Source organism: Poecilia formosa, unplaced genomic scaffold (genome assembly GCF_000485575.1).
Source record: "Poecilia formosa unplaced genomic scaffold, Poecilia_formosa-5.1.2 Scaffold399, whole genome shotgun sequence".
NCBI classification, from domain to species: domain Eukaryota; kingdom Metazoa; phylum Chordata; class Actinopteri; order Cyprinodontiformes; family Poeciliidae; genus Poecilia; species Poecilia formosa.
Window position 1 is genome coordinate 519,725 of NW_006800338.1, and position 10,605 is coordinate 530,329.

The 10,605-nt window shown below is 42.4% G+C and overlaps 1 protein-coding gene across 3 annotated transcripts; it reads right to left on the reverse strand.

The window, feature by feature from the left end:
• On the reverse strand, positions 1-8,232 carry LOC103154764 (spindlin-1-like). Of its 3 annotated transcripts, none has more exons than XM_007576167.2 (8): positions 8,076-8,232; positions 3,231-3,300; positions 2,704-2,812; positions 2,500-2,548; positions 2,281-2,416; positions 1,974-2,091; positions 1,106-1,339; positions 1-1,032 (listed from the first exon to the last, which is right to left on the reverse strand). In XM_007576167.2, exons 3-8 carry the CDS (start codon positions 2,741-2,743, stop codon positions 833-835), a joined length of 777 nt encoding a protein of 258 aa, XP_007576229.1. In that variant the 5' UTR covers positions 2,744-2,812; positions 3,231-3,300; positions 8,076-8,232; the 3' UTR covers positions 1-832. The 3 variants fall into 3 exon arrangements, with proteins under 3 accessions (XP_007576229.1, XP_016518504.1, XP_016518505.1); XM_016663018.1 differs by having other exon boundaries at positions 8,034-8,232; XM_016663019.1 differs by lacking the exon at positions 3,231-3,300.
• Between the last annotated feature and the right edge of the window lie 2,373 nt (positions 8,233-10,605).

Here is a 10,605-nt window from a genome sequence, read left to right on the forward strand (position 1 = left end):
TTTTTTTACAAAAAATTCTGCACTGGATGTCATTTGTTATGCGGTGAAAAAGGAATCTCAAAAAATGCACTCAATAAGCTAAAATTTGAGATATAGGCCAAACATTAAGTTTTCTATTCTTAAAAAACAACGTTGGGGTGAGGGCTTGTTAAATTGTGCTAACTGATTAATTTCTCATTTTTAAACTGTGAAAAAAAAAAACAGGTAAAATATTTTCTTACATATTTTTAAACCACTTTAAACTAATTTTTCTAGGTGATAATACTGATCCATGGTAGGATTTTAAAAATTTCTAATCATTTGTCAGTTTTATTTTTGGCAGAAATGGGCCTCCATATCTGCGTCTTGATTAAAAAGGATCATAAACACTGAGTTAGAGTCCAAACAGTGCAGCTCCTTCATTCCCAGAACTCCAGTCTTCTTCTTCTTCTCGTCTTTATTTGATCAGAGAACTTTTTTCCACTGGAAATCAACAACATTCAGGTTTCACTTCTTTTTTTCCAAGAGGAATCGGCTACGATGGTCAAGAGCGTGGCTCTGTTTTGTTTCAACAAAAAGCCTTCGTGGTTCTTTCTGTAAAAAAGTAACCGGAACCTGTTTCTTCATCCTGGAAGGTTTAACGGCCTCAAACCAATTAAAGTCGAACGTAAAATGAAATGATAATTTACTCCACAGGGTTTTGAGATGCCCTCGCCTTCATCCCTTAATCTCAGTGTTTTTGTCTTGGATGGTCGGATTAACGTGTGCTGGGTTAAATGCTTCAGACGCGTCGGCATGAGCTGCTTTCTTTTTTACTTTCCGTCACGTCGGGGTGGCGCCGTCCGCAGAGTCTTTACGAAGTCTTGACCAGGTCGTAGACGTAAATGAGGAAGTCGTCGTCGAACTTGATGAAGTAGACGGACGGCTTGGCCTCCACCTGGTGGATGACCATGCCTGTTCGTTTGCCGCCGTCCTCTTTGGCGTACTCCACCTGCTTGCCCACCAGGCTGTCCACCACCTCGCCGGGCTCCCGCTCCGCCGGGACGCTGTCGTCTGCGGACGCCAAGCGACACGTTAGCCTCAACGCACGGGAAACTCTGAAAACACCGGATGTGAGCAGACTCACTGGAGTCGGGCATGATGCGCAGGTCGCCCTCCTTGTAGTCGTCCAGCAGCTGGTACATGTACAGAACCGGGTCCTTCTCATAGGTGATGTAGAACCAGGTGGTCATGATGGGGGCGCGGGCCAGAACCATCCCCCTCCACTCCTCCTTCGGGCCCTCCTCCGTCTCGAACATGTGCTCCACCGCCTTCCCAATCATGGCGTCGGCGAGGCTAACGTCCGTCAGGCGCGACTTGGCTGTGGACAGAAGACCCTGTTAGACCCAGCAGTCTGTCGCTGAGCTTCTGTCCAATGGTTCAGCTCAGGAATCTTTATGTAAGGAACAAAAAATTAAGAAAATTCACACAAAACAAGGTTTATTCTAGGACTTCTTAAAAGGTTAGAGCAGCTAACCCTAAAGCTAGCTGTGCTAACCCTAAAGCTAGCTGTGCTAACCCTAAAGTACTAATCATAAAGATTGGTTTTGCTAACACTAAGACTCTACCAAAATGGTACTTAGCAGAAGCTAATGCTAAAGCACAATAGCAACATAGTACTTAGCAGAAGCTAATGCTAAAGCACGATAGCAACATGGTACTTAGCAGAAGCTAATGCTAAAGTTCCTTGTGTCGTATTACTTGGTAATGATTTGTCAATGTTACTTAACTCAGTGTCTAAAGTAATGTGTGTGTTTTAATGTATTGAATTTAGTTTTATGAAATTTTTATGTTTTTCACCTCATTTCCTACTCAGGAACCATTAGCAGAAATGTTTTGTGATTATGGGGGAAAATGGACAGAAAAATAAACTTAAATATACATAAATAATTAAAACTCTTAAAAACTACAAACTGAAAACATTGTTGCAGTGTCGCTTCTCAGCCGGTTCTCACCGAGCCGGTCGGGCAGAACCTCCAGGCCCTGAACCCGCTCGTCCTTATGCAGCTCCAGGCCGTAAACGCAGTCGAACCCGTCGTACTTGATCAGGTAGAGCGACGGATTCACCGGCACCTGGAGGAAACAAACGTTGGTTTATCCTCCGCTGGTCCTCCTGAAGCGGAGCCAGATAAACAAAAGATGGCGGCGGCGGCGCTACAACAGAGCAGGTGAGAGAAACGATCCAAACTATTTTACAGTCCAAGAAGTCGAGTTCCTCGGTGCTTCTGAAGCGTTTGACCCGGCGGGCTGAACCCAGATCACCTGATCCAGAACCGTCCCCTTCCACACCACATGTCCTCCTCCGTCCTTCCAGATGTGCTGGATCCTGCAGCCCACGATGTTGCGCCGCGGCTGGGACAGAACCTTGGTGGGCGGGCCCAGGCTGCTCTTATGCTTTCTGCGGGAGCAGACAGAACCCAGTTAACCGGGCCGGTTCCCCCGGTGAGACGGGGAACCGGGAGGCTGGGAGCTTCTACTCACTTGTGTGGATTCTTCTTCTTCATCATGTTTGCAGAAACACCTGCATGGCCTGGGAGGAAAAACCAGGAATGATTCAGGAACGCCGGTTCTACCGGACTTTCTCTGACGGAACCAGCGAGTTTGGGTCTCAGCTGCAAGTGTGTGTGTGTGTGTCTCTGTGTGTGTGTGTGTGTGTGTGTGTGTGTGTGTGTGTGAGGCAGTGACCTGCATCAGCTGTGTCTCTGTGACCCGGTGGGCTCTTCATTCATCTGGAGGCAGAGCGGCAGCCGGGCTGCCTCACCACTGGGCTACAACCAGAACCGGGCCTCCAGGTCTGGAACCACAGAGAGGAGGGGAGGGGCTACATGACCTTCAGGTGACCTTTAGGATCCATTTTAAAATATCAGAACAGAATCACTGCAGAGAGCATGAAGATGGATGGATGGATGGATGGATGGATGGATGGATGGTTGATGGATGGTTGATGGATGGATGGATGGATGGATGGATGGATGGATGGATGGATGGATGGATGGATGGACTGTGGATCAGATTAATCTTTCTTAAAGTTCCTGTCTGGAGGTCAAAGGTCATTTCTTATTTCAGATCCATTGAAGTCCTGAGGATCTCAGATGAACAAAAACTTTTTCTTTTTAGCAAAACCAAACGGTCAGTGAGCTCCAGCTCCACCTCCCTCTGTCCAGCAAGTCAAAGGTCAAAGGTCATGCCAGCACAGCCTGATAAAGCCCTACCTGAACTCAGCAGCAGAGGAGAGTCGATGCAGCCGTTCGTCCTTCAGCTCCTGAACTGAGTCAGTCAAACCTGGAAAACACAAAATGGTTCAAAGAGTTTAAAATCAAAAGTTTTAAAAGATTTCATTTTGAAATCAGAGCTTAATAAACTAGAAACCAAAGCATCTGCTGAGTCTAAATTAAACAACCTGGAGCTGGACGATAAATCAGCATAAAAATATCTTGAAAAGAAGAAAACATTTGTATTCAGAACCCAGAGTTTCTGTTCCAGGCTGACTGGTTGGGAATCTGTGATAAACTCAATTTATTAGTTAAATCTGATCCAAACTACAAAACACACTAAACAAATTCTGCATCTGCAGGAAAAAGAAGAGAAAATGCTGCAATTAGCAAAAAAAAGCAGTGAGTATAAAAAGCTGTAAATTTGCTCCAAATCCTCCAGACCAGCAGGGGGAGTCGATCACCAAATCACCAGGAACAAGCAAAGATGGAAACATTCAGAAGAAAGTTTGGTGGAAGAAAGAAAAGTTGAATCATGCTTCATGTTTTTTATCATATTATAGTACAGCAGCATATTTACGTCCCAGACTCACCACCGGCCTAGTCCAAGGCCTGTCGCAATAACCAATGAATCAACTGATGCAACTTTGATATCAATAATTTCCATTTGCATAATTTATTGTTTTTCTCTTTTTCTACCAAAAACTGGATGATAAAAGTTTTGGTCTCATCTGAACCATTTTTTGAAGGACAGTTTTGTTTACAGAGATTTTATAATTAATTTTATTTGTTGTTTCTGTTTATTTATCACAATAACTTCTGGGACAATTTATCGTTCAGAAAAATTCTTTCATCATCACAGGTTTAGGTAAACCTTTTGTTCACATCATATTTAACACTAAATATGTTTAGTTTTTGTACATTTGCTTTTCCACCAGATGTCTTTGGAGGAGTTTCAGTTTAATTTATTTCCAATCGTAGGAAACGAGAAAACAACCTGGTTCGGTTAAGTTTTGCAGATATTTCTGATTTCAATTGAAGAGTCGATTCTAATATCTCAAACCCTGAGAAATATCCAACAGTTCCTCCTTCAGATGAAGAGGTTCTGTCGGGTTCGGACCCGGAGGGGAACCTTCCCGAACACGGGACCTTAATTATTGATGAGTGGAGCATGTGAGGAGACGTGCAGTGTATCATTTATCTGCAGGGTCGGAGTTACGTAACATCTGCCCCTCTAGCCGCTCACTCCCTTAAAGAGACGGCGGACCAGAACCAAACGGCCCGACCCGATTGGACCAGAAACCCAAAGGGAGGCAGGAGTTTCACTCCCAACATAAAAGAAGCTTTTGTTCCTCTGAAAGTTTTATGACAAGCTTGTTTTTTCCAGCTGAGGAGATGGTCAGACCTCAAACGCATTCCTGGCCGACCAGAACCTCAGAAGGTTCTGCAGAAATGGGCCACAGCTGCTGGTGATTTTCCTCCAGGCGTGCCGGGCGACGTGCTGAGTCATCGGCGGATCCCCAGAGAGCCGGATGATGCCGGACGTCACGATGAAACCGAACACAAACCGGGTCGGCGCGCCAAACGGTGCCAACCTCAGACCGCAGCTGGAACACCGCAGCTCGGTTCTGGACAAACAAAGCAACTGCGGCCAGAGATTTACGGCCGGTACCGATGATGTAAGAAAGTCTGTGCAGAAAAAGGCAAAGTTTTTTCCTCCTCCCCCAGAAACATCTGGACTGGATCTGGTTCTGCTCAGGTCGTCCTGCAGAGTTTCTGATTCAAACGTTCGGTCAAGTGCATCAATACTTCATCCAGACAAGACGAGCTTCTTTACGACCTTCTGACTCAGCAACACGGAGGCTCAGGATAAAACATGCAAATGTGAAGCATGTGCATCTAAGCTGCACATGTTTCACATCTGATTCATTCTTAGGCTGAATCCATTTCAAACATCTGTTTCCATCACATCATTATCTGGGTAGAAACTCACAAATTCAGAAACTTATGGTTCATTTTAGCAATGAACCGACTGCAGTTCTTTGGCCGATCTTTAAAAAACCTGATCTACCGATTCCACTTTTGGACATACCGGTTTATTTGTCTGAAATGTTGCTAAATATAGCAAGACAGTGGCAACAGTGGAGGGACTGTTGTTAACTGCAAACGTGCAGACATGACCTGGTGGGCGGAGCTAAACCTCTTTCACTGCAGAAGAGGACGGAGGCTGATTTTAGAAAAGATCGATGGATAAGATCGCATGCAAGTATCGGTCGATTTCATAAAGTTAAGGAAATCAGCACCAATAAATCAACTGGCCAGTAAAAGCACACCAAGTTAATTTCAAACAAACCAACACCACACATCATCCCCCCGGTGGGACATGGTGGTGGCAGCATCATGCAGCAGGAATCCTTTTTTTTTTGTTCAGCAGGGATAAGAAAGCTGGTCAGAGGTAAAAAAGACAAACCTAAACATCCAGCCAGAGCTTCAGTAGAAAGGTTTAGATCAATACTTCATTAGTTAGAACGGCCTAGTCAAAGACCTGAAATACATTCTCCACCCAACCTAACTGAGCTTGAGCTATTTTACAAAGAATGGACACAAACTTTAGACTCCAGATGTTTAAAACTGGTGGAGACAAACCCTACAAACCTGCAGCAGAAGCTGGTTCTACACGGTACCAGGTCAGGCGGCCTGAACCCAAATGGACCAAAACAAACATTCAAACTGATCTGTGATCTGCCTATAAAATAAAATCCTAATTAAATGCATCAGCATTGCTGGCTCAGGGGATGTGAGTTGTAGAACTGCAAAGTGGTCAGAGGAATCTGAGGAAACACTGCAGAGTCGTTAGAGGCTACGGATCGGATCGCTCTCTGCCAGCCTCACTGGAAGAACATCAGTGCCATGAATGAATGTGTGACCGACTATATAAACTCCCACCAACACAGTGAGATGCTTCTCTAATAACAAACCAGCTACTGCCTTTCTCCATTCCTGCAGAGCTTCTAGATGCATCTAGAAGTGCAGCACTGGACTTGGGCATCAAACCTGCCGCCATGTTGGATCACCAAGGAACCATCTGCAAAACGTTCCCAAGGCTGGGATTAGAAAATAATCTGAAATGTGTTTGTTTTCTGTTTCAGTCCCACTAAACTAAACTGGACATTCAGGGACACAAACAGCACGTTTACCTCATCAACAGTGAAACATCTGAGGTGAATTTCCTTCAGATTAACCTGGAATTTATGAACAACTAATAATATTTATGTTTTTCCCAAGCAGACATCCACCAGGACAGAAATTCATGTTCTGAAACGGCAGAACCCAGAAATGCTTCTGACAGAAAACCTGTTAGGTCGCCATGGCAACCAGGAAGATAACATTTCCCCACAGAGACAGGTTTTTTAGTTTTTTCTTTTAATGAATAAAATCAGTATCTTCGCACAATGTATTAGAATTAGTATCGTATCGGCCGATGTTAGTTGTTTTTCGGCATTTCGTTATCAGTCCAGTCAAACTGGGACGGGATCAACAGCTACCGTATATATCCATCATCCTACGCTGAAAACCTCTGAATTAAAATCTCACACAGAGAGAAATGCTTCAGTTTCTTTCTGTTAATTTATAATTACTGTTCAAGGGAAATGAAGGCTAAAAAGACACAAAAAGAAGATTTTCATTCCTGAAATGGTAAGTTGCAGCAATCCTAAAAAAAAAACTGAGAAAAGTTCATGTGATTGAATTATGATACTAAGTTCATATTTTAGAGATTAATTACACACAAAATTAAGATTTTGTTGAATACACAAGTTTTATATCATGTCCAACAAAATCCTGGAGCAGACCACAAGAAAGGACAGAGTGGAAAGTTGAGTGGAAGGAAAAAAGAAACCAAGTGGTGTACGACCACATTATATTCAAAAAGCTCATATTTCTGTATGTGAAACTTCTTTGTAAATTTCTTTTATGTAATATTCTAAAAGTTTTAATAAATCTGAAAATCAAATTTAACAGAAACACTTAAATTATTGTTTTGATGTATTTAATAAATGGAGAGGAAAAATCAGATTTTTCTGTTTCTGAACTGATATTGGCTAATCTCTGGTTTTCAAACGGGGTGTGTTTGGAAATGAGCAGCAATGACATTTCACTTCCTGTCAGTGACATGTCTGCTTTCTGATTGGCTGGAGCCGCTTCACCTGGACTGACCAGCCCAGGTTTCTGACGACAGGCCGCCTTGTTTTCCGGTTCTGGTTGCCAAACATTCAAATCCGCTTTCCAGCAACTTCTTCCTGCTCCTACTGCTGCATTTGAATATGACAATGCACCAAAATGCATCAGTCAGAGGAAGACCTTGAGTTGAAAACTGCATTTTTAATTTTTATGTTTGTTTTGCTGCGGTCGTTTTGGATTCTGAAAGCCAAACCGCAGCAGCTGCTTTGACTGTTTGTGTTAAAAATGTGATATTTTATCATGAATTTCTGCAGTGAGAAATGGAAAAGCAGGTTCTGCAGCAGGGCCAGCGTCAGCCATGTTGCTCGCCTTTTCCCTTTATCTTCTCAGTCCATTATAAACGGATCGGACGGGGAAAGGGGGCGGATACCCGCCGCAGTCCACTCAACAACAGCCGGACAGTCCGAGAGTCCAACCCGGGACCGGGACTGTCCCAGACGGGGAGACAGCCGGGGACTGGGTTCGGTCTCCGGCTGTCTGCGGCTGCCTCTCCCGCCCCTCCCCCTCGGCGGGAGAACGCAGCCAACAAAACGAACGCTCCGTGTGTTGTTGCTGGTTGTTTACCTGCAGGCAGACCGGGCAGGTGAGCGCTTCCTCCGGTCTTACCGTGAAACTGGGTGAAAGAGACCCGGCGGGGAAACGGAGCGGTTCCTGGCCTCCCGCTGGTCTGTCCGCACAGCCGCTCCGACTTCACAGGACCCAGAGACACTTCACGGCCATCTCACCTCCAACGGTCAAGATGGAAGCAGCGCGGCGCCAAACATCCGGCTGAGCCTTTCAAAATAAAACCCCATGCCGCCATCAAAGCAATACTTTTTATTAATTAATCTTATTATTCTATATTTAATTTGTCAAAATATATTTTATTCTAAAATACATTTTTAATCTAAAGCACTTCTTTATATTTTTATTGCATGAACAAAACATTTAAAAAATGTGTTCAGTAAATTCAGTAAATTAGGATAAGTTTTCTGATTATGTTCATTTGTCCGATTAAAAGTACTTCTTGAAAATAACTTTAATCAGTCATGTATATTTGTGCAGCACATTTCAGCAACAAGGCAGTTCAAAGTGCTTTAAGCACATAAAAACATAAAAAGTAATAAAACGATAGTATTAAATATACTTTTAATTATACCAATATTTATTTATTAAATGTAGACTAGTTTAATTGGTCTGATACATTAGTCTAATCTTAAATATTTTCTTGACTGTAAATTACAGAAAAAAATTACATAATATTCATTGTTACATGATGTATCTAACAAAAATCATTTTATTTATTTTTTGATAAAGCTTTGACATTAAGGGCTGGATTTATGTTTTTGTTCCATCACAATAATTAATTTATCTGCATTATATCCAGTTGCAGTTGCTTAGTTTTGGGTATTTTCTTCATAACTGAACAATAACTGATTCATATTTAGTTTGCAGCAAATTCCCACAGAGTAAAATCTCAGGTCTGTACATTTGTGGAAGTTTATTTTATTTCATAATGTTGTTAAGGATTATGCAGTTATTACTTTGTAAATATTGAACAGTTGTTGTGATTCCAGCTGAATTTGTACATTTTAGTCCGACTTTAAATGAAATAATATTTTTGCACAGTTTTACATCTTAGATAGTATTTAGTGAAACTGCCTTTTATTTTTGGTTCGCTGAGCGGACTTCCGGTCGTTGTGCCGGCCCCTTGACGCCCCTCCCTCCCCCTCTCGCTCTCCGCCCCTGCTGCCTTCTGCCAAATAGTGCGACCGAGAGGAAACACAAGAACCCGGACTGGCGCATTACGCTGTTTTTCCCTGCTGAATAGTGATCCGTCCTTCGGTTTAATGCGACAGCGGAGGAGACAGACAGCCAGGAGACAGAGACGCTGGGAGACATGTCCACCTGTCCAAAGTGGTGATTGGACAATAATCAGATATTAATGACGGGATTTAAGGTGGACATGTTTTCTTTTGTTCTCCGCTGCTGTGTCAGCTATAAACCAAATCATCATGTTGGAATGTTTTTCAAAACAGAATTAGGGAAAATTGTGTTTATTCATAAAATCTGAGACAAATTTTCTTTTCTTTCTTCTTAAATCAGCTTTTGAAGATGTAAAACAGCGAATTGTAGCTTGTCATACATTAAAATTGATTTAATGCAGTAATAACAGAACAGGACTGAACTAAATACATTTTAAAACATTTCTTTACCTTTGATTTTTGCTAAAGATAGTTTTTGCTCTACATTTCCTGCAGGAAAATATTTCTTCTTTAAAGCTGCTCTATTTAATTTTTATTTTAAAAAATGATATATTTTTGTTCATATTCATTAAAATATTAATAATAATCTATGAAAAATCAAGCTCCTCCACCTCTTCCCCGAGTTATTATTGCAATCATCAGAAACACACTGCTACGACTCAGAAACAAAGTTGTCAATCAAGCTCATGTACTTGCTGCTCAGAGTGCTAATGATGGAGAAACAACTTACTGTTACAAGAAAATCATTTATCTGCCGTCATCTGTGGCCATGCTAACTAGCTTTATTCATGACAGGCTGGTGAACAGAAAGGAGGGAGGTTGAGAGCCATGAGGATGATGGACAGCGCTAAGACCCTCCTCCTGGCTCTGATTGGTTGTTTTTTAATATTAGTTCAGAAAAGAGGTGGTGGAGCTTGATTTCTGAGTTTTTCATTCAACACCAAACATGACACTTGAACAGCTTCTTTATTTTAGATTCATTTATTCAGTAGTTTTGAATTATTTCTCATGTATCCATCAATTTCAGCTTCCTTCGTTTTCAGTATAATTATTATTCGATCCAACAGACGCCATCTTTGTTTTGACACAAACGTTTCAAAGTCTTTATTATCAGAATCAAACAAACTTTCTCTTTCAAGTAACTTCCTATTTTCTGATTTTGATGTGTTTCTACATTCCTTTGAACTGCTGCATGATGGACAGAAGATGCTCGCTGCGTTTCTGGACGTTGCTCTGCTCCTCCTTCAGCCTCTCCTGGTCCTGCAGAAGCTCATCCTGAGGAAACGGCCAGGGAAGAAAAACAGTTTAACATTTAGAAGAGCAGAGGAGCCAGTCAGGACTGTGAGGAGTGTGTGTGTGTGTGTGTGTGTGTGTGTGTGTGTGTGTGTGTG

Bases quoted from the DNA above. Each gene is read 5' to 3' on its own strand.
- LOC103154764 (XM_016663019.1), bottom strand. From the start codon at position 2,743: ATGAAGAGCCCACCGGGTCACAGAGACACAGCTGATGCAG. The intron at 2,549-2,703 runs GTCACTGCCTCA...TTTTCCTCCCAG, and splicing joins CAGAGACACAGCTGATGCAG to GCCATGCAGGTGTTTCTGCA. The intron at 2,417-2,499 runs GTGAGTAGAAGC...CTGCTCCCGCAG, and splicing joins AAGAAGAAGAATCCACACAA to AAAGCATAAGAGCAGCCTGG.